The 24367-nt window shown below is 43.0% G+C and overlaps 1 protein-coding gene across 4 annotated transcripts in view; it reads left to right on the top strand.

The window, feature by feature from the left end:
* Positions 1 to 8724: 8724 nt before the first annotated feature.
* Positions 8725 to 24367, top strand: part of LOC311146058 (palmitoyltransferase ZDHHC14-like) — a 104781-nt gene continuing 89138 nt past the window's right edge. For 2 of the 4 annotated variants that reach the window (XM_084182522.1, XM_084182520.1), the window contains exons 1-2: positions 8725 to 8850; positions 10079 to 10388. In XM_084182522.1, the coding sequence (XP_084038648.1) occupies positions 10144 to 10388 (245 nt within the window). In that variant the 5' untranslated portion in view covers positions 8725 to 8850; positions 10079 to 10143. Of the gene's footprint in view, positions 9206 to 10078; positions 10389 to 24367 lie in introns of all 4 variants that reach the window. The other 2 variants (XM_084182521.1, XM_084182519.1) reach the window with 1 other exon arrangement.

The following is a 24367-nucleotide window of genomic DNA, read 5'->3' as shown; positions in this document are numbered from 1 at the left end:
CATGGGTAGGCAGTGTTGCATCAGCCAATCAGAATAATTTGAAAATATTGTCCTCATTTTAACAGTGTCAAATGTTTGACTTGCTTCATTGTTGTCAATCATTGCTACTACATCTGGGAGTCAACTTTCACAAAGGAACCGTATCTTAAGCCCTTGTATTGCATTTTTTTCAGTTGCTTTTTAACCCAAGTTGGCACTATGTACTGTATATAGACTGTTGTACATTGGAACCACCTTCACTTTTCTTTGAGTTTTGGTTGACTCTCTACATTCACTATCAAAAAAAGTTTCTGATTATTACAACTACTTTTTATTATTGGTGAGATTTGTTATTGTTATTATACATATTTTGTTATTGGGGTCAAATATTTGAACCTGGAGGTTGTGTAGGTCTCTGTATGTATAATGTTCCTGTACGCATTGTACTATAGCTTCAAGCTGATCAAAACAATATTTGGTGATCAAATGTGGAAGTGCCAGGGTCAGGGACAACTAGCTGAGGTTACAGAACTTGTGAATATATTTCTTTTATTTTATGTCCTCCATTCATGTAAATGGGTATATTTTTGAGCCAAGACAATGTAGTTCAAAAATAAAACTCAGAAAAGAACCCACAACACACAAAATATTTGACAACTCATTGTACATTCTGCTTTTTTTCATCTGACTTAATGACTATCTTTGACTTGATATACATCTTTATACTCTATGTTCCACATGTTATGAATAAAATGTACATTGACTATTTGAGAGCTTGGGACTGTAAGGTTCTATCTGCAAAAAGATGATTGTGAGATAATTGGCTTTAAAAATTCCAAACCCTCATTGGTTTGAAGGGTGTCATCAATTTTGCTAGGACTGTCTGGGAGTGGTCTGACTGGGGAGAGGAAAACGGGAAACTAGCTGTAATTGGCAGAGAGGTTTGGAACTCTCTTTCTTATTGGTCTATTAACTAATTAACCACCTGGTAATGTCACCAGGCAGGCCAAAACTCCATCCCACCAAAACAGGCTGAAATTTCAGGCTGTCTTTTTAAACAGCTCTTACACTAAAAGGGCATTATCATCATTTTCACAATTTCACAGTATTATTCCAACCACATAATGTGGAAATATATATAAAACACAGGAAAATCACATTTGTGTTCAGACAATCTTAGGATAATAAAACAAACATCAACAACTTACTATTATTGTTTCTCAATTGAAAAGAAAAAACACACACAAATATGCCAGAAACATTACAATCACTGCTGAAGCCCACTTGTAAAGCAACCCTTCAAACTGACCTAAACTCATAATATTCCCAGCCTGGTCTCACAGATTAGTAATATAGTAATCGTAAATCCGGGATACTTAAATTAGTATGATATGTTACGTTTGGTATGGTTAAATAAGACAGATGGTTACTTAAGTACATTTTTCCTCAATAACGTAGCTATCAGTAGAGTCAGAGCTAGAAGGGGGGGTGGGGTGGGGGTCAAGTGCAAATGTTGGTTAAGTGTGCCAGGACATAGAAGAGCTTGGACTGGGCTGAGTGGGAGCTGCCCTCCCGTAGGGGTGGGAGGGCCAAGAGACCTGAGGTGGCAGAACGGATTGCTCGGGTTGGGGTGTAGGGTTGTTCTGTAGGTAAGCACCATGGTGTTGTAGTGGATGCGAACTTCAACTGGAAGCCAGTGGAGTGTGCAGAGGAGCGGGGTGACATGGGAGAACTTGGGAAGGTTGAAAACAAGGCGGGCTGCTGCATTCTGGATACGTTGCAGGGGTTTGATGACACAAGTGGGGAGCCCAGCCAACAGCGAGTTGTAGTAGTCCATACTGGAGAGGACAAGTGCCTGGATTAGGACATGCGCCACTTCGTGTATGAGGTAGGGTCGTACTCTACGGATGTTGTAGAGCATGAACCTGCAGGAGCGGGTCACTCTTTTGATGTTTGCAGAGAACGACAGGGTGTTGTCCAGGATCATGCCAAGGTTATTTGCACTCTGGGAGGGCGACACTGTGGAGTTGTCAACCGTGATAGAAAGGTCTTTAAGCGGGCAGTCCTTCCACAGGAGGAAAAGCAGTTCCATCTTATCGAGGTTGAGCTTGAGGTGGTGGGCCGACATCCAAGTTGAGATATCTGCCAGGCACGCAGAGATTCGTGTCGCCACCTGTGTGTCAGAAGGGGGGGAAGGAGAAAAGTAGTTGAGTGTCATCCGCATAGCAATGATAGGAGCAACCATGTGAGGATATGACGGAGCCGAGTGACTTGGTGTATAGAGAGAAGAGGAGAGGGCCTAGAACCGAGCTCTGGGGGACACCAGTCGTGAGAGTACGTGGTGTAGACACAGATCCTCTCCATGTCATCTGGTAGGAGCGGCCTGCCAGGTAGGATGCAATCCAAGAGTGTGCATAGCCATCATGGACAACTTTAGCATTTGAGCTAATTAGCAACTTTTTAACTACTTACTACTTTTTAGCTACTTTGCAACTGCTTAGCATGTTTGCTAACCCTAATCCTAGCCTTAACTCTTTTAGATAACCCTTGCCCTAACACAAACCTTAACCCTTTAAACTAACTCCTAAATTAACCCTAACCTTAACCCTAACCCCTAGCCTTGCTAACATTAGCCAGCTAGCTAACATTAACCACCTAGCTATAATTTGTAACATATTATACGTTTTGCAAATTCGTAACATATTGTACTTTTAGCAAATTCGTAACATGTTGTACGTTTTGCAAATTTGTAACATATAATACACATTTTTATTCATTTTACATTTTACATTTTAGTCATTTAGCAGACGCTCTTATCCAGAGCGACTTACAGTTAGTGAGTGCATACATTTTTCATTATTCGTAACATATCATACTAAATGGAGTGTCTCCAATTTACATATAGAATAATTCGAAATGCTCTGAGACCTGGTTGCATTTTTCTGATCTGCACACTCACCAACCACAATCACAATCATGATGAAATTGGATGAAATGACATGATGCTGACTGCTCTATGTGATTTAGGCCACGTTCTCTGTATGTGCAGTATGCCCCCTCTACCTAGTGTGACTCAGCACAAGACTCGTGACTTCATATCAATCATTCCTTGTCCACAACGTCACTGATAAATGTGGGGGTCAGGTAAGCAAATCGGACTGAGAAAAACCTGTTTTTCAAGCTTACCCTCTGTGGTTATTTATTGCTCAAATAAAGCACTTACATCTTTCCCAAAATTGTAATTTGCCCTCTGGATGATAGTTGATGATCTTCTTTTAAACTGCCTTAATAACACCATTCCAGTTACTGACACGGATGGTCTCATTAGACGTCATCATCTCATTTCAGGTTTGATTTTAAAGGGACAATTATAAGGCTTCTTCTGCAGTGCCAAACTGGGAAAGCAGATATGAACACACACTATATACTTTTCTATAATAGTGCCTGTGAGGTACTTCGTATACCTAAAATGTCCTTCCTTACAATTCTCTAACTACTGTACCTGTCCTTTGGCAGTCTGTGTTGGTTGATTGTAAGCAGATTGTCATGTTTGAATGAAATACTATGATTCAGAGCACCATTTAAGATACCTTAGTTCAGAATGTAGAACATGGCACAGATTGTGTCGGAACGTGGGTAGTTGTACTGTAAATGTATTGGATTTTAGCGTTGGTGGCTGACTTTCACTCAGGGCCCACCACCACAGCAGTAGGCCTCTCCCACACAGCGCTGCTTCTGAGTGGCTGAGTCATAGCTCTGACAGCAAGGCTGGAAGTGGTGCCAGAGCTGCTGCTGACCTGGCTGGCTCCCTCCCACCAGCCTGTGTGGGTGGGTGGGTGGGTGGGTGGGTGCGTGCGTGTGTGTGTGAGAGCATGTGTGTGTGAGCGTTTGCATGTGTGTAGTTGTTGAATATCTTGTGGGGGAAATCAGTCTGTGAAATGGGGATTCTTTGTATATTTCAGGGTTTTCCAAACTCGGTCCTCGGATCCCAAGGGGTGCACGTTTTGGTTTTTGCCCTAGCAGTACACAGCTGATTCAAATAATCAACTAATCATCAAGCTTTGATCATTTGAATTAGCTGTGTAGTGTTAGGCAAAACCCACTTTTTTGGGAAACGCTGGTATATTTAGTTGAACAAATGTGTGTGTTCACCCCATTGAATGTAAATGCTAATTCTATCATCACATCCTCACGCAAAGACTAGCCAATTGGCACAGATGTCAATTCAACATCTAATCCACGTTGGTTCAACCAGTGTGTGCCCAGTGGGTATTGATTATGTTTGACAACTCTGATACTGAATGGACTTGGTCACAGCACAGACCATCCTTCCCTTTCTATTATGTATTAGAATACATCCCTGGACAAAGGCCCAGATAGATTCTAAATCAGCCCCATGTTGTTCTTAAACTGGAGGAAAGGGATATCATATCCAGTCATTTTCTAAGGCAAATAAAACGTAATCATATGTCAGCACTTTGGTCAACCATGCTGCGAGTCCAGGATTTAAAATCTGACCTCGTGGATTAAGGGTCAGTAGAAATCATTGAAAACATCCATGGCTTGGTACAGATTTTTGAGAATGCATACAACAGCTTTATCCACTATGTCAGCCTCATCATTCTGTATATACGTTTCAGATGATATAATCCACTAGTATGAAAGTGTTTAGGATTATAACATCCAAATGCTGTTTGATTGGAAATGTGTTATATGGCAATACCTCCTGAGACTGCTGCTCAATCTATATGTACAGTAAATATGTACAGTGCCTTCAGAAAGTATTCACATCCCTTGACTTTTTCCATATTTTGTTGTGTGACAGCCTGAATTTAAAATGGATTACATTTAGATTTTGTGTCACTGGCCTACACACACAATACCCCCTAATGTCAAAGTGGAATTATGTATTTCAAAATTTTTACAAATTCATAAAAAATGTAAAGCTGAAATGTCTTGAGTCTATAAGTATTCAACCCCATTATTAAGCCTAAATAAGTTCACGAATAAAAATGTGCTTAACAACTCACATAATAAGTTGCAATAATAGTGTTTAACATGGTTATTGAATGACTACCTCATCTCTGTACCCCACACACACAATTATCAGTTGAGAAGTGAATTTCAAACACAGATTCAACCACAAAGACCAGGGAGGTTTTCCAATGCCTCGCAAAGAAGGGCACCTATTGGTAGATGAAAAAAAAAGCAGACATTGAATATCCCTTTGAGTATGGTGAAGTTATTAATTACACTTTGGATGGTGTATCAATACACCCAGACACTACAAAGATACAGGCGTCCTTCCTAACTCAGTTGCCGGAGAGGAAGGAAACCACTCAGGGATTTCTCCATGAGGCCAATGGTGACTTTAAAACAGTTATAGAATTGAATGGCTGTGAATTGAGAAAACTGAGGATGGATCAACAACATTGTAGTTAATAAATTAGCTAACATTTCTAAAAACACTTCGTCATTATGTGTAGATCGGTGAGAAAAAAAACAATTTCATCCATTTTGAATTCAAGCTGTAACACAACTAAGTGTGGAATAAGTCAAGGGCTATGAATAATTTCTAAAGGCACTATACCCACATTTCACTATGAACATAAAATTGTAATTCCATTGTGTTGTGAATGAGAAACCTGTGGAGATGTCTTTAAAGCCATACAGAATGCTATATAGGCTATGTGTACCACTACTCTGAGAGTCTATTGAGCAGACTGAGCTCTTTTTCAATTCTCAGAACTAATTTAAAACGCTTTTAATAGTCCCTCTTTTCTACTCAATCGAGGAAAGTAGTGATATACGCCCTCTCAGATTCTCATACAGTACATGAAAAACAACTTTCTGTGCTCTCTCTGAGTATATTTCTCACCGCTGAGAGCCCTGTTGATAATACGTATGTATGCCCAATGACTCAGATAGAGAGTTCTCTAAGCCTGCCTGTGAAAGAGGAGCATTGACTGAACAAGGAGATGGTTGTAGGACAGTGGGAGTGATTGAGTGAATCAAGCTGGAAGCCAGAGGCATTGTTCAGACTAGGAGATGTTAAGGATGTCTATGGTGTGTAGGTGGTATGGGAGAGTGAGAAACCCGGGAAAATGACATCACCATGACCAAAGCAGGAACTCAGGAACTTGCAGCATCATATGACGAGGCTGGCATTAGGGGGCATGTCTGTATGACAGCTGGTTTGGACTACCTTATGGGTACTTAAATATGACAAATATGACTCTGCTGTTGAAGTAAACATGGTAGACTAGAATTCAGGATCTAACATGGCATAGTTTCCATCATAATTTTTGCAAATGTATTAAAAATAAAAGACAGAAATCCCTTATTTATATAAGTATTCAGACCCTTTGCAATGATACTCGAAATTGAGCTCAGGTGCATCCTGTTTCCATTGATCATCCTTGAGATGGTTCTACAACTTGATTGGAGTCCACCTGTGGTAAATTCAATTGATTGGACATGATTTGGAAAGGCACACACCTGTCTATATAAGATCCCACAGTTGACAGTGCATGTCAGAGCAAAACCCAAGCCATGAGGTCGAAGGAATTGTCCGTAGAGCTCTGAGACAGTATTGTGTCAAGGCACAGATCCGGGGAAGGGTACCAAAACATTTATGCAACATTGAATGTCCCCAAGAACACAGTGGCCTCCATCATTCTTAAATGGAAGAAGTTTGGAACCACCAAGACTCTTCCTAGAGCTGGCCTCCCGGCCAAACTGAGCAATCAGGGGAGAAGGGCCTTGGTCAGGGCGGTGACGAAGAACCCGATGGTCACTCTGACAGAGCTCCAGAGTTCCTCTGTGGAGATTGGAGAACCTTCCAGAAGGACAACGATCTCTGCAGCACTCCACCAATCAGGCCTTTATGGTAGAGTGGCCAGACGGAAGCCACTCCTCAGTAAAAGGCACATGACAGCCCTCTTGGATTTTGCCAAAAGGCACCTAAAGTACTCTCAGACCATGAGAAACAAGATTCTCTTATCTGATGAATCCAAGATTTAACTCTTTGGCCTGTATGCCAAGCGTCACATCTGGAGGAAACCTGGCACCATCCCTACGGTGAAGCATGGTGGTGGCAGCATCATGCTGTGGGGATGTTTTTCAGCGGCAGGGACTGCAAGACTAGTCAGGATCGAGGGAAAGATGAACAGAGCAAAGTACAGAGTGATCCTTGATGAAAACCTGCTGGGGCGGCGCACAATTGGCCCAGCGTCGTCCAGGGTAGGGGAGGGAATGGCCGGCAGGGATGTAGCTCAGTAGGTAGAGCATGGCGTTTGCAACGCCAGGGTTGTGGGTTCGATTCCCATGGGGAGCCAGTATGAAAAAAAAAAGATATACAAATAAAAAAAAGATAATGTATGCACTCACTAACTGTAAGTCGCTCTGGATAAGAGCGTCTGCTAAATGACTAAAATGTAAATGTAAGGAGAGTAGAGGATAGCCCAAGGATGAGGGATTTGAGTGGGAGCCCCCCAGGGAGTAGGCCTAAAGAGACAGAGAGATCCAGAGAGGATGAGTTTTAGTAAGGTTGGATTTCTTGTGTCTGTATTTGTATTTCAAGGGATCCCCAATAGCTGCTGGCAAGGCAGCAGCTACTCTTCCTGGGGTCCAAACACATTAAGGCACTTACATCACACACAACAAATGTAACAGTACATCATATAACATTATTACACCACTACATATCTACAATACAACATTTATAATACAAACATAAAACAATATTGCAATGTACGTGTGTGTAGATTGTGTATGCTAGTGTGTGTGTGCCTGTCTGTCTCTTCACAGTCTGCGTTATTCCCTAAGGTGTAGTTTTATCTGTTTTTTAAATCTGAATTTACTGCTTGCATGAGTTACTTGATGTGGAATAGAGTTCCATGTAGACATGGCTCTGTGTAGTATTGTGCGTTTCCCAGAGTCTGTTCTGGACTTGGAAACTGTGAAGAGACCCCTTGTGGCATGTCTTGTGGGTTATGCATGGATGTCTGAGCTGTGTGCTAGTCATTTGAACAGACAACTCGGTGCTTTCAACATGTCAATACCTCTCACAAATACAAGTAGTGATGCAGTCAATCTCTCCTCTAGATTGAGCCAGGAGAGATTGACATGCATGTCATTGATGTTAGCTCTCCATGTACATTTATGGGCCAGCCTTGCTGCTCTGTTCTGGGCCAACTGTAATTTGCATATGTCCCTCTTTGTGGCACTTGACCATATGACTGGGCAGTAGTCCCGGGGCGACAAAACTAGAGCCTGTAGGACTTGTTTTGTTGATAGCTATGTCAAGAAAGCAGAGCAGTGCTTTATTATAGACATGGTGACTAACTGCACTGCATGGAGCGGACATCACAGAAGATAGGTGTGGTAGTTGCAGCAGCAGATACATATTTGGGTGTGAGAGCTTTTAGTGCAGAAGATCTACAGGGAGTTTTGAGAGAAGGGGTTCCATCCTCCCAGGCTGATGGCCTGGTGTAGGATCGTTTAGGGCCAAAATAGTGGGGTGGGTTTTGGGGATAGACAGTATATAGGTAAGTTGTAGGGTTAGATGGTGGTGCAATTGAAAATGTCCCCCTTCTCTTGTGATAAAAATGTGCAATATGCACTCCGACCTGCAAAAGGCAGCAATACTCAACACAGCGTCTAGTCTGCCGAAAAATTCACTCGAAGAAAAAGGCGTTTAGAGGAGGGCGGGTTGTGTGCGCGGTATGTTGTTGTTTGCTAGTTGCGATGAGCAGCGCAACGTGATGGAGAAAACAGTGTGATTGCGTTCGGAACAAACACAGTGGGATATCCTGATATTTCAGCAGCCTTGGTGGGAATGGTGCAACTTTTCAGGACGCAAGCGAACGAGTACGTGATAGAATTATGGGAATATCCCCAGATTTAGCAAATCTGTAGATGGAAATTAGACCTGCAAGCGGCGTTCTGATCTTTCGTATCACGCGCGAGCATGTCTGAAAATTACTAGCGCTGTCTCTCTGCTGCGGTTGAATTTGAAGTGGTGTGGCGTGGGACCGACCCAGACCCAGCCTATCCTCTGACTTTCCATGTTTGAAGCGTTTGATATTTTAATACCAGTCATAAGCCTTTTGTAATTATTGTAATTCCGAGAGAAAGAATAATATTGGTTTCGACTGCAGTTCGCAACAAACAAGGATAAGGAGAGCGGAAAAAGGTGGCGTACCAGCAGTGTCGACTTTCTTTGGTGAGCTGTCCAGAGGGGTGGCAAAACTGGAGGGTTTCTGTGATGGTATGCGGCTGGGGATGTGCCCGTAATGCTTGGTGACTGAACGGGTGTTGGCTCACAGGAAACGACAGAACATTTAAAAGTTTGCCCCATTACATTTTAACGTTAGCCTAGCTAACTAGATCTAGTTACTTTGCTGCATTTTCTTTTTTGCCAACTAGCTGACGTTAGCTGTCTATACCTAGCCAATAGTAAAGTAATGTTGCTGGGTGATTTTGTAGGTAACATTACCAAGCTAGCTAGTTAACTAGGTAATGCTAGGTAGGTAGTTAGCTAGCTAGTTCAGTTAGCTAGCTAGGGCCAATACTTATTAGCTAAGTATGTTTGATTAAACCATTATTTGCAAGCGTGCTAGTTGCTAGCTAGTGAAAAGTTTGAAGCATGTGAGAAGCTGTCACTGGTCGCCAACTACTTAACGTTAGCTAGTTAGTTGTGTAGCCTAGTAAGTTAGTGGTAAGATGGATATCCAAGTAGGTATGGCTGTCATGCTGGAAACGTTTGTGTGCTCGTCATTTAACTAGCTATATAAACTCACTATAGCCCATAAACTAATAAAACCTTAGCTAGCTGATAAAACATGAACTCTAAAATGGTAGCAAGCTAACCCTATACTAGATAATTTCAACATCATCAGCAAAACATTGAATGTGATCCTATAATCAGACTGATCCCAGATCTGTTTATATTGTTTTGCCTATTCATTGTCTGTCTGGCATGACAACAAACATAGGAGTTGACTGTATACACCACGCACAGATCCGGGACCAGGCTATAATCAGACCACTCTCTTTCCAGTAGGCTAATATCACAGTTCTGTTGCTTTCATTACAGCGGTGCTCCTGCCCCCTGGCCCTGGACTGCTTCAACTGTGGGGGGATCTCACTGAGTGGCCATTGATGCTGCAACTCGGGGTGGCTGAGCCTATGCGAGAGTGCGAATACAGCCAGATCAGCACTCGCAGCTCGACCCCGATGGAGACTCCATACAAGAAGAGGACCCCCAAGAGGAGGAAGTGGCAAGCCTTCCCAGGGCGGAATAAATTTTACTGCAATGGGAGGATCATGATGGCCAGACAGACAGGGGTCTTCTACCTCACCCTCATCCTCATTCTCATCACAAGCGGACTCTTCTTCACTTTTGAGTAAGTAGCTAAAGGTTTTGCCCTATAATTTCGCCATCCTTTGGCCTGGCTCACATTGCCTATGAACAGGGCATTGGGGCTGTAGCTAACAAAGAGCCAGGGTTTATGGCCCAACCTGTCACTGTTGATTAGCCAGTGGTAGCCTGTATGTGGATGAGACAGGCTCCCTCACTCACTCTCCCTCAAGGTGCTCTTTCACCTTGAGCTGTCACATTGAGCAGCATCTCGTCTAGGAGTTGGCAGTGTGGTATAAAGCCTTTTCGTTCTGTTAGCTCAGCTTTAATGTTTAGTCTCAGAATTTTTTTCTGGAAGTCTCTCATAGCAATCAATATGGTGTAGATAGCATAGGCTACTTGTCTTAACTCTCATGCATCACACTTACTGACAGGGACAGCCCACTTGATGTCCTTTTGTCTCCTGAGTTACTAATCATGGTAACACCTGTCTGGTTTCTTTTGAAAAGGTGTGGCTGTTCTAGTTTCTGTCATCACAGGGTCTGTGTTTGAATGAATCTATCATACGATACATGTCCATTCATGTAGAATCAATATAAGCCTGAGGTGGTCAGTCCTTCCAAATAAATTAATTTCAGTTTCGTTAGCATATTTGTTATAGACAACCTCTCTCTCATTGTTACTGATCACACTTAGCTGGTAAGAGATGCTAAACAACAGAGGTTTCTGTTGTAGGCATGCATCTTTCTCTCTCAACCATTTTCTCTCTTTTTTTTCTTGTTTATTACTATATTTAATATGGTGAAATGGCCCTCAGTGACTGCCAGGTCCCATGGAGTACAAGGGGAGAGCATATGTGGTCCTCTGTAGCTCAATTGGTAGAGCATGGCGCTTGTAACGCCAGGGTAGTGGGTTCGATCCCCGGGACCACCCATACGTAAAAATGTATGCACACATGACTGTAAGTCGCTTTGGATAAAAGCGTCTGCTAAATGGCTTATTATTATTATTATTATTATTATTATTATTATTATTATTATTATTATTATTATTATTATTATATTTAGACACTCAGTGCTATTAGCATGAGGGATGTCTCAGCAGCACTGTTCTGGACCAGTCAGTCATTCTTCCCCTGCTAGTCCTCCTGACTAATCACTCATTGTGGTCCAGGAGCCAGACAGCGCTTAGCACAGGAGGCTGCTGAGGGGAGGACGGCTCATAGTAATGGCTGGAATGGAGTGATTGGAATGGTATCAACCACATGGAAGCCATGTTTGATGAGTTGGAGACCATTCCATTTATTCCGTTCCAGCCATTACTATGAGCCCGTCCTCGCCAATTAAGGTGCCACCCAACCTCCTGTGGTGCTTAGGAAGATAACAATCTGCTTCTACCTCCTACCTTGGATGTTGTTGCTCACTCAGAGCGGCAGCTTTTCTCACTGTGTGCGTTCTGTATGCATGATCAAGCCCTGGGTATATTCTGTACAGTGCATTCGTAAAGTATTCAGACCCCTTGACTTTTCCCACATTTTTGTTACGTTACAGCCTTATTCTAAAATTGATTACATTGTTTTTTCCCCTCATCAATCTACACACAATACCCCATAATGACAAAGCAACAAAAGGTTTTTAGAAAATGTTGAACATTTAACATTTACATAAGTATTCAGACCCTTTACTGAGTACTTTGTTGAAGCACCTTTGGCAGCAATTACAGCCTTGAGTCTTCTTGGGTATGACGCTACAAGCTTGGCACACCTGTATTTGGGGAGTTTCTCCCATTCTTCTCTGCAGATCCTCTCAAGCTCTGTCAGGTTGGATGGGTCTCTCCAGAGATGTTAGATTGGGTTCAAACCTGGGATCTGGCTGGGCCACTCAAGGACATTCAGAGACTTGTCCCGAAGCCACTCCTGCGTTGTCTTGGCTGTGTGCTTAGGGCCGTTGTCCTGTTGGAAGGTGAACCTTCGCCCCAGTCTGAGGTCTTGAGCACTGTGCAGCAGGTTTTCATCAAGGATCTCTACTTTGCTCTGTTAATCATTCCCTCGATCCTGACTAGTCTCCAAGTCCCTGCTGCTGAAAAACATCCCCACAGCATGATGCTGCCACCACCATGCTTCACCGTAGGGATGGTGCCAGGTTTCCTCTAAATGTGACGCTTCGCATTCAGGCCAAAGAGTTAAATCTTGGTTTCATTATCTTACATCTTAGTCATTTAGCAGACGCTCTTATCCAGAGCGACTTACAGTTAGTGAGTGCATACATCTTCATACTGGCCCCCCGTTGGAAACGAACCCACAACCCTGGCTTTGCAAGTGCCATGCTCTACCAACTGAGCTACAGGGGACTATCATCAGACCAGATAATCTTGTTTCTCATGGTCAGAGTCCTTTAGCGGGCTGTCATGCGGGCTGTCATGTGCCTTTTCACTGAGGAGTGGCTTCCATCTGGCCACTCTATCATAAAGGCCTGATTGGTGGAGTGCTTCAGAGATGGTTGTCCTTCTGGAAGGTTCTCCCATCTCCACAGAGGAACTCTGGAGCTCTGTCAGAGTGACCATTGGAATCTTGGTCACCTCCCTGACCAAGGCCCTTCTCCCCTGATTGCTCAGTTTGGCTGGGCAGGCAGCTCCAGGAAGAGTCTTGGTGGTTCCAAATTTCTTCCATTTAAGAATGATGGAGGCCGCTGTGTTCTTGGGGACCTTCAATGCTGCAGACATTTTTTGGTACCCTTCCCCAGATATGTGCCTCGACACAATCCTGTCTCGGAGCTCTACGGACAATTCCTTCGACCTCATGGCTTGGTTTTTGCTCTGACATGCACTGTCAACTGTGGGATATTATATAGACAGGTGTGTGCCTTCCCAAATCATGTCCAATCATTTTAATTTACAACAGGTGGACTCAAATAAAGTTGTAGAAACATCTCAACGATAATCAATGGAAACAGGATGCACCTGAGCTCAATTTCGAGTCTCATAGCAAAGGGTCTGAATACTTATGTAAATAAGGTATTTCTGTTTATTTTTATCAATTTGCAAAAATGTCTAAACCTGTTTTTTCTTTGTCATCATGGGGTATTGTGTGTAGATTGATGAGGAAAAACATGTATTTAATTAATTTTAGAGTAAGGCTGTAACGTAACATAATGGAGTCTGGATACTTTCCGAATGCACTGTATGTCATAGCAATGGTTTTTATGTTTGTTGCTACATCACACTTGTCATGCCCTTCTAAACAACTTTTTTTTGTGTTGTAATTCCTGCAAATCCTGACCTGCTGCCAGTTCCATTGCATTAGTAGCCCTCTGCATTATGTGAGAGATTTTGACCTCTTGCCTTCCACCAACCTTTCAGCGAGACTTGACAATGTAAACTCACCTCAATGCTGTTACTGCTGCTGTCATAACCCAAGAACAAGCCTGGTTGTGAGCTTTCATCACAGAAAAGAACAACAGCACAACCGACTCAATAGCCTACGAATTCTATTCTGGTCAGTGGAGTGCTGTCTGGATATATATACAGTGGGGAGAACAAGTATTTGATACACTGCCGATTTTGCAGGTTTTCCTACTTACAAAGCATGTAGAGGTCTGCAATTTTTATCATAGGTACACTTCAACTGTGAGAGACGGAATCTAAAACAAAAATCCAGAAAATCACATTGTATGATTTTTAAGTAATTAATTTGCATTTTATTGCATGACATAAGTATTTGATACATCAGAAAAGGAGAACTTAATATTTGGTACAGAAACCTTTGTTTGCAATTACAGAGATCATATGTTTCCTGTAGGTCTTGACCAGGTTTGCACACACTGCAGCAGGGATTTTGGCCCACTCCTCCATACAGACCTTCTCCAGATCCTTCAGGTTTCGGGGCTATCGCTGGGCAATACGGACTTTCAGCTCCCTCCAAAGATTTTCTATTGGGTTCAGGTCTGGAGACTGGCTAGGCCACTCCAGGACCTTGAGATGCTTCTTACGGAGCCACTCCTTAGTTGCCCTGGCTGTGTGTTTCGGGTCGTTGTCATGCTGGAAGACCCAGCCACGACCCATCTTCAATGCTCTTACTGAGGGAAGGAGGTTGTTGGCCAAGATCTCGCGATACATGGCCCCATCCATCCTCCCCTCAATACGGTGCAGTCGTCCTGTCCCCTTTGCAGAAAAGCATCCCCAAAGAATGATGTTTCCACCTCCATGCTTCACGGTTGGGATGGTGTTCTTGGGGTTGTACTCATCCTTCTTCTTCCTCCAAACACGGCAAGTGGAGTTTAGACCATAAAGCTATATTTTTATCTCATCAGACCACATGACCTTCTCCCATTCATCCTCTGGATCATCCAGATGGTCATTGGCAAACTTCAGATGGGCCTGGACATGCGCTGGCTTGAGCAGGGGGACCTTGCGTGCGCTGCAGGATTTTAATCCATGATGGCGTAGTGTGTTACTAATAGTTTTCTTTGAGACTGTGGTCCCAGCTCTCTTCAGGTCATTGACCAGGTCCTGCAGTGTAGTTCTGAGCTGATCCCTCACCTTCCTCATGATCATTGATGCCCCACGAGGTGAGATCTTGCATGGAGCCCCAGACCGAGGGTGATTGACCGTCATCTTGAACTTCTTCCATTTTCTAATAATTGCGCCAACAGTTGTTGCCTTCTCACCAAGCTGCTTGCCTATTGTCCTGTAGCCCATCCCAGCCTTGTGCAGGTCTACAATTTTATCCCTGATGTCCTTACACAGCTCTCTGGTCTTGGCCATTGTGGAGAGGTTGGAGTCTGTTTGATTGAGTGTGTGGACAGGTGTCTTTTATACAGGTAATGAGTTCAAACAGGTGCAGTTAATACAGGTAATGAGTGGAGAACAGGAGGGCTTCTTAAAGAAAAACTAACAGGCCTGTGAGAGCCGGAATTCTTACTGGTTGGTAGGTGATCAAATACTTATGTCATGCAATAAAATGCAAATTAATTACTTAAAAATCATACAATGTGATTTTCTGGATTTTTGTTTTAGATTCCGTCTCTCACAGTTGAAGTGTACCTATGTAAAAAATTACAGACCTCTACATGCTTTGTAAGTAGGAAAACCTGCAAAATCGGCAGTGTATCAAATACTTGTTCTCCCCACTGTATATATACACACTGTTGAAGTCGGAAGTTTACATACACATAGGTTGGAGTCATTAAAACTCGTTTTTCAACCACTCCACAAATTTCTCGTTAACAAACTATAGTTTTGGCAAGTCGGTTAGGACATCAACTTTGTGCATGACACAAGTAATTTTTCCAACAATTGTTTACAGACAGATTATTTCACTTATAATTCACTATATCACAATTCCAGTAGGTCAGAAGTTTACATACAACTAAGTTGATTGTGCCTTTAAACAGCTTGGAAAATTCCAGAGAATTGTCATGGCTTTAGAAGCTTTGCTTGACATCATGGGAAAATGAGAATAAATCAGCCAAGAATTGTAGACCTCCACAAGTCTGGTTCATCCTTGGGAGCAATTTCCAAACGCCTGAAGGTACCACGTTCATCTGTACAAACAATAGTACGCAAGTATAAACACTGGATTTTGTTGTTGGTATTCTGTTTCTCACTGTTCAAATAAACATACCATTAAAATTATAGACTGATCATGTCTTTGTCAGTGGGCAAACATACAAAATCAGCAGGGGATCAAATACTTTTTTCCCTCACTGTATATCCACAGTAAAACGAGTCCTATATCGACATAACCTGATAGGCCGCTCAGCAAGGAAGAAGCCACTGCTCCAAAACCACCATAAAAAAGCCAGACTACGGTTTGCAGCTGCACATGGGGACAAAGATTGTACTTTTTTGAAAAATGTCCTCTGGTCTGATGAAACAAAAATAGAACTGTTTGGCCATAATGACCACCGTTATGTTTGGAGGAAAAAGGGGGTGGCTTGCAAGCCGAAGAACACCATCCCAACCGTGAAGCACGGGGGTGGCAGCATCATGCAGTGGGGGTGCTTTGCTGCAGGAGGGACTGGTGCACTTCACAAAATAGATGGCATCATGAGGAAGGAAAATTATGTGGAGATATTGAAGCAACATCTCAAGACATCAGTCAGGATAAAGCTTGGTTGCAAATGGGTCTTCCAAATGGACAATGACCCCAAGCATACTTCCAAAGTTGTGGCAAAATGGCTTAAGGACAACAAAGTCAAGGTATTGGAGTGGCCATCACAAAGCCCTGACCTCAATCCCATAGAAAATGTGTGGGAAGAACTGAAAAAGCGTGTGCGAGCAAGGAGGCCTACAAACCTGACTCAGTTACACCAGCTCTGTCAGGAGGAATGGGCCAAAATTCACCCAACTTATTGTGTTAAGCTTGTGCAAGGCTATCCGAAACGTTTGACCCAAGTTAAACAATTTAAAGGCAATGCTACCAAATACTAATTGAGTGTATGTAAACTTCTGACCCACTGGGAATGTGATGAAAGAAATAAAAGCTGAAATCATTCACTCTTACTATTATTCTGACATTTCACATTCCTAAAATAAAGTGGTGATCCTAACTGACCTAAGACATGGAATATTTACTAGGATTAAATGTCAGGAATTGTGAAAAACTGAGTTTAAATGTATTTGGCTAAGGTATATGTAAACTTCCGACTTCAACTGTGTATATACACTGCTCAAAAAAATTAAGGGAACACTAAAATAACACATCCTAGATCTGAATGAATGAAATAATCTTATTAAATACTTTTTTCTTTACATAGTTGAATGTGGTGACAACAAAATCACACACAAATTATCAATGGAAATCAAATGTATCAACCCATGGAGGTCTGGATTTGGAGTCACCCTCAAAATTAAAGTGGAAAACCACACTACAGGCTGATCCAACTTTGATGTAATGTCCTTAAAACAAGTCAAAATGAGGCTCAGTAGTGTGTGTGTGTGTGTGTGTGTGTGTGTGTGGCCTCCACGTGCCTGTATGACCTCCCTACAACGCCTGGGCATGCTCCTGATGAGGTGGCGGATGGTCTCCTGAGGGATCTTCTCCCAGACCTGGACTAAAGCATCCGCCAACTCCTGGACAGTCTGTGGTGCAACGTGGCGTTGGTGGATGGAGCGAGACATGATGTCCCAGATGTGCTCAATTGGATTCAGGTCTGGGGAACGGGCGGGCCAGTCCATAGCATCAATGCCTTCCTCTTGCAGGAACTGCTGACACACTCCAGCCACATGAGGTCTAGCATTGTCTTGCATTAGGAGGAACCCAGGGCCAACCGCACCAGCATATGGTCTCACAAGGGGTCTGAGGATCTCATCTCGGTACCTAATGGCAGTCAGGCTACCTCTGGCGAGCACATGGAGGGCTGTGCGGCCCCCCAAAGAAATGCCACCCCACACCATGACTGACCCACCGCCAAACCGGTCATGCTGGAGGATGTTGCAGGCAGCAGAACGTTCTCCATGGCGTCTCCAGACTCTGTCACGTCTGTCACATGTGCTCAGTGTGAACCTGCTTTCATCTGTGAAGAGCACAGGGCGCCAGTGGCGAATTTGCCAATCTTGGTGTTCTCTGGCAAATGCCAAACGTCCTGCACGGTGTTGGGCTGTAAGCACAACCCCCACCTGTGGACGTCGGGCCCTCATACCACCCTCATGGAGTCTGTTTCTGACCGTTTGAGCAGACACATGCACATTTGTGGCCTGCTGGAGGTCATTTTGCAGGGCTCTGGCAGTGCTCCTCCTGCTCCTCCTTGCACAAAGGCGGAGGTAGCAGTCCTGCTGCTGGGTTGTTGCCCAGTCCTTTATTGGGGGTGTCTTGCTAATTGCCTATAATTTCCACCTGTTGTCTATTCCATTTGCACAACAGCATGTGAAATGTATTGTCAATCAGTGTTGCTTCCTAAGTGGACAGTTTGATTTCACAGAAGTGTGATTGACTTGGAGTTACATTGTGTTGTTTAAGTGTTCCCTTTATTTTTTTGAGCAGTGTATATACAGCTGTTGAAAAAATTAAGAGACCACTGCAAATGTTTCTTAAATCAGCATCTCTACATGTATGACAGCCATTCCATTCCAGTGTCTGTTGAATTCCAACACAGGCACACCTCATTCTACTGAATTAGGTACTGATTAGGTGATCACATGAACCAAATCTTATTTAACGAGGAAAAGTATAAAAACCACTGCTGTGGTCATCACTATCCTGTTGCAATAGGACCAACTGGATGGTAAAAACAGTGCTAATAGTACCTCAAAAGTAATATTAATAAAAAAGAACTATTGACCATGCCAAAAGAGTTAAAAAGGGAAGTTTTGAGTGAGGAAAAGAAGGGTTCAATTCTGGCTTTACTGGCAGAGGGATACAGTGAGCGTCAGGTTGCTTCCATCCTTAAGATTTCAAAAATGGCGGTTCATAAGAACAAGGTGTCATGTGAATTTCTATCTCTAATTCAACCTAAGCTTGAATCATTACCAGAGGTTGTAAGGCTCTGGTTTTAATCATCAATGATTCAAGGTCCACAACCAACAAGTATTATCTGTATATTTATTCATGGAGAGAGCTCTGGCGCTAAAAACACATACATACTGTTTTTATACTTCTTGACAAACAAAGGCACTATGCTCCTCCCACCTTTAGGTGGCTTTCTTAAACAGTTCCCGCCTTCTTCTTTACCCTTGAATGTTTAGTACCCCCTCTGTTAGTGGGTTGACACTACATGATAATTCGAATATCGTATACACATTTCTACTGTATTTGGGGTGAAATCCTTTAGATTAATTTGTGCATTAAAAATAATGACTATCAATCCACCCTTTTGACTAAATGGTTTCATCTTCAGGATAAATGTATTTACAAACATGTTTAATCTCAGAGATCAGTTCTATTTATCTACTTCCAATCATAGGTCTTCTTTTTAGGATTTTCCCTATGACCTTCATACATCAGAACCAATAAACGTTTCAGCCAATTGCGGTCTTTCAGGGTCAAAGTCGTCGTTATCCCCCAAGCCTGGAGGATCGTATTTCCCGCTCTCCTGGTCAGAGTCCGGAGTCGGTCCATCTCTTATCATTTGGTGAGATACTGCATTCACCAACGCCTTGCTCACCAATCCTCGGACACAGGGAACAAGACAACAACCACATAATACAAGAATTCCCATACAAACACTGACTGCCCCTAAGATGGTTGCTGCTATGGTTTTCCATTTACCAAACATGGTATCAAACCATCCTGTCCAAGATGTACTAATTCCTGAGTTTTCAGCCCATTCTTTACTTAGCGCAGTTAATCCTGCAAGAGCTCTGGTCACCGTCCCCTCCGGTGCGGTGTTGTTAGGGATAAATGTGCAACAATGGCCCCCCACCATTTTACAGACTCCACCCCTTTCTGCCAGCAACATATCCAGAGCTAACCGATTTTCCCAGGTCATAAGTGAGGTGGCGGATAATTGCTCGGAGATCCCCTTTACTGCATCTCTAGTCTGGTTAATAAATCGTTGTTGGTTGTAATAGATATAATTAATCCAATCCACATTTTTGTTTATTGTCACCCACCAGAAAAATGTTGTGGTAAACCCCTCCCATATCTGATTCATAGCTTTGTATTCATCTGGAACACCCCTGGGGATGCCTATACCATCTATCCAAATGGGGCTATTTCCTTCCTGACCTATATTCCTTTTCCTTCTGATTATTCTTCCTGTCACTGGTCTTTGATGACTAATTCTTACAGGCTGGACCAACAATACTGGTGCACAAGTACCCACCCATCCCTCTGGTAATGTCTGCCGAATGCTCCCTTTTTTAGTGCATGCCCACCACACATCAGTCAGAGGGATGGTTAGGTTCCTAATTTTTTTCCTTCCTTCCTTATCTAAATCAGTCACATTAATTATCTCCTTACAGCCATCAAAATCACCCAAGTTACGGGTGCCATTTCTATGTCTGTAACACTGGTATTCGCCAGGAGTTAAAGTGAATCTAGGTGGGCTGGCCGAGTATGTCAATTTTGCCAGCCCAATCCCTGTGCAATTGGGCTCTTTTTGATTGGACCCCAGGTCTAATACACAGGGAAACATTGCCTTTGGCATTGGGGCGGTCAACATTGTCGGTCGCCCAATGGAGCATGCATAACAATTGGTCTCCCCCAAGGCCCTAGCGGTGTATTTCATCCACTTTAACCAGAGATTCTCATCAGGGACCCCCTCCACTTCCCCATTGTTCCATTCTTGGAGGAGAAAATCTTTCATAGTGGACGGGTTAGTCAAATTGACTCCGTCATCCCTTGACTGATTTACTCGGTATATTGCCATTAATGGATTAATGACAGTACCTGCTCCCTCTATATCTTTTGACTCCATTAAATGTAATCTTAGACAAGTATCCCGTCCGTATACGTCCGCGCTAGCCCAGTAAGTTCTTTTCATGTCCTCTTTAGTGACCTTTACTATCGTTACTACCATCTCCGTGGGGATGTCGTTATACCTTCTTATCCTCCATCTGGACGTCCAGCCCCCCCCGTCTCATATCTCCTTCCCCCAGTATGTCTAAATACCTGAGCCCAGGAACAATCCGCCGAGGGAGCTGAACATAAATACAACGGGATCTTATAATCCCATGTTGCTTGCTTATCCGCTCTGATAAGATCCCTAATCATAATTTTGAATCTTACTCCCCACCCTTCTCTGACTCCTATTTTGTAGATCACTCGCCCTTGACGGTCAGTATGTCGGGTCGCTTTCCCTTTATTTCTTAATAATGGTAAGGCCATAGCGTAATTGGTGCGAGGTGGTGGTGGATTTTGACCTACCACGACTATTGCCGAGACTATGATGCAGCTCAGGGTCACCCATATTCCCAAAAACCGCCAACCCTCTCCTGTCTTGAGTCCTTCTGCTCGGTACCACCCCATACTCACACCCTAGGAACACACTACAGTGATGATAGGTCTGGGTAGGAGATCTTCATTGACAGAGGTGACCCCCGGACCCTGTGGCCCAGTTCCGCTCGTCAACTCTGCGTGTGCTAAGCGGTGCTTGTATGTGGTCCTACCTTCTTGCAGTGGGTAACATGGACCCAGGTTCCTCTCTCTGCTATTCTAATGGCAAAGGCGGTGACCAATAGAACCTGGTAGGGGCCTTCCCAACGGGGCTGCTTCCAGTCTTTCTTCTTTAGGGATTGTATCCACACCCAGTCTCCGGGTTGGATAGAGTGGGTTACCCTCTCCTTTAGTTCTCCTGTGGGGCACAGAATCTTTGACATACGTGTTTGGTTAATGAACAGTCTTCTCATATGTCCCGCCAACGTCCCTTCTACTTCTATATCTGCCTCCTCTAGTCTGCCTAACTCGGGCATTCTATATGGTCTCCCAAACACTTTTTCAAAGGGGGATAACCCATCTTTATCCGGTGTTACCCTAATCGTCATTAATACTATTGGTAGACATTGTACCCAATTTCTTCCTGTACTCATGTGCGTTTTTCTTAAACGTGATTTAATCGTTGAATTAGTGCGTTCAATCAAACCCGCTGATTCCGGATGATATGAACAATGTTTTTTCATATTAATATGTAACTTCTGTCCAATATTATCTATTACCTGGTTGGCGAAGTGAGACCCATTGTCGGAATAAATAGTTTCTGGCAATCCGAATCGAGGGATTATTTCCTGACATAAAGCTTTAGCTACTGTGAATGCATCAGCGGAGGAGGTTGGAAAGACTTCTACCCATTTGGTATACTTGTCTATCACAGTCAAACACCATTTTTTCCCTTCACTTCTTGCAAGTTCTATAAAATCAATTTCCAACTGTTGGAATGGATATCTGGCCTGGGGAAATTCCCCTTTTGGTGCTCTCTGCTTTCCTTGATGATTACTTTGTGCACATATAACACACCTAGAACAAATTTTTTTCAAGTAATTTGTTATCCCGTACGCTACAAAGTGCTTTCTAATTATTTCCACCATCCCCCTGGTTGATATGTGACTTTGCCCATGTATCAAAATTGCTGCATATCTAAACAGAGATTTTGGTAATATAGGTAAATTACCTTGATGCCACATTTCCCCCTTCTTGACTGCTCCCATTTTCTCCCATCTACTCACTTCCTTCATCGGTGCTCTTAACTGGCTGTCTATCAGTAATGCTTTATCAATGTCTACCTCCTCTTTTAGATGTAAGTATGTGGGTGATTGTGGTTTGACACCTGCCTTTTTCGCTTCCTCATCTGCCTTTCTGTTGCCGTTGCTTATGCTATCTACACCTTTAGTGTGAGCATCACATTTACAGATAGCTAACTTCTCTGGTAGGAGTACAGCATCTAAAAGATTCAAAATTAACTGGGCATGTGTAATGGTTTTGCCAGAAGTGGTTACCATTCCCCTGTTTCTCCATTGTGCAGCAAATACGTGAACTGTATTAAATGCATAGGCACTATCGGTGTAAATAGTAACCTTTTTCCCTTTACCCAAATGACATGCCCGAGTGAGAGCCACTATCTCTGCCTGTTGTGCAGAATAATTTCTAGGTAATGATACAGCTTCCAAGACGTCAGTCTCTGTTACAACTGCATATCCTGTAGCATTCGTACCATCAGGGTTTTTTCTAGATGAACCATCAACAAACATAGTCACTTCCCCATCCACTAAGGCTAGGTCTTTTAAGTCAGGTCTTGGCAACACAAGTTTCTCAGTTTCAGTTATACAATCATGTGGGCTGCCATCTGTCGCAATAGGAACTAGAGTAGAGGGGTTTAGAGTTGTACACCGTTCAATGGTCAAATTAGGCATATTTAACAGGATTATCATACAAGATAAATGTCTAGCAGGTGACATATAGGCCATTTTATGCTCCAACAACAGTATGGATACTGCATGCGGAACCGTTAGTGTTAAATCGTGGTATAAAACGATTGATGCCGAATCTTGCACTGCCGGAGCTGTAGCTACCACAGATTGTAAACATAGTGGCATTGCTTGTGCTACCTGGTCTAATTTAGATGAATAATATGCAATGGGTTTGTTCTTATCCCCATGTTTTTGAGTCAAAACCGATGTCATATATCCCTCCCTACAATCTACCGTCTGGGTAGAAGGCCTGTCATATCTAGGAAAAGCCAAGGCTGTTTGGGAAGTGAGCAACTTTTTTATCTCTATAAATTGTTCCTCCGCCTCAGAGTTCCAAATGATTTCATCATGGGCTGCCATTGCCTTCCCATAGATAAGATCACTTAACTTCCCAGTATGTAGTGCATAATGCGGTACCCAAGCTCTACAGTAGTTTATCATCCCCAAAAAGCTCATCATTTGTTTTTTTTTCAATGGTTTTGGTGCTTCAAGTATAGCAGTTTTCCTGGATGAGTTTAACATTCGTCCTTCCTGAGTTATAGCGTGTCCTAGGTAAATCACCTCGCTCTGCCAAAGTTGAAGTTTATTTTTGCTCACTTTGTGTCCCTGTTCTGACAGGAAGGTTAACAATTGGATTGTATCCCTCTTACATCCCTCCTGAGTGGGATTAGCCAATAGAATATCATCTACATAAACTAACATTTGGCTTCCCTCCTGAGGTTCAAACTTTCCCAAATTCCTAGTTATAGCCTGGGCAAAGATTGTAGGACTTTCCGAGTAGCCTTGAGGCATCCTAGCGTATGTCCATTTCCTTCCCTGAAAAGTAAAGCCAAACCACCCCTGACTATCCGGATGAACTGGGATACTAAAGAAAGCATTAGCTAAATCTATCACTGTAAAATAGGAGTTTTCTGGTTTCAATTGGTTCAGCAATGTATGTGGATCTGGTACACATGGAGCTCTGGGAATTATATTTCTATTAACCCCCTGCAAGTCCATTACCATCCTCCAGTCGGCGCTAGGTGCCGCCTTTTTAACAGGAAATACTGGAGAGTTGCATTGTGCTTAATCTCCAGGAATTATCACCCCTCCCTTAAGTAAATGCTCAAATGTAGGTGTTATCCCTTTCATTGCTTCTGGTTTCATAGGGTATTGCTTTTGGTATGGTCTATGATCGGATCGAGG

Source organism: Coregonus lavaretus (assembly GCF_964263955.1).
Source record: "Coregonus lavaretus genome assembly, chromosome: 18".
Taxonomy (NCBI): Eukaryota; Metazoa; Chordata; class Actinopteri; order Salmoniformes; family Salmonidae; genus Coregonus; species Coregonus lavaretus.
This window is presented reverse-complemented; position numbering and strand designations above follow the sequence as displayed.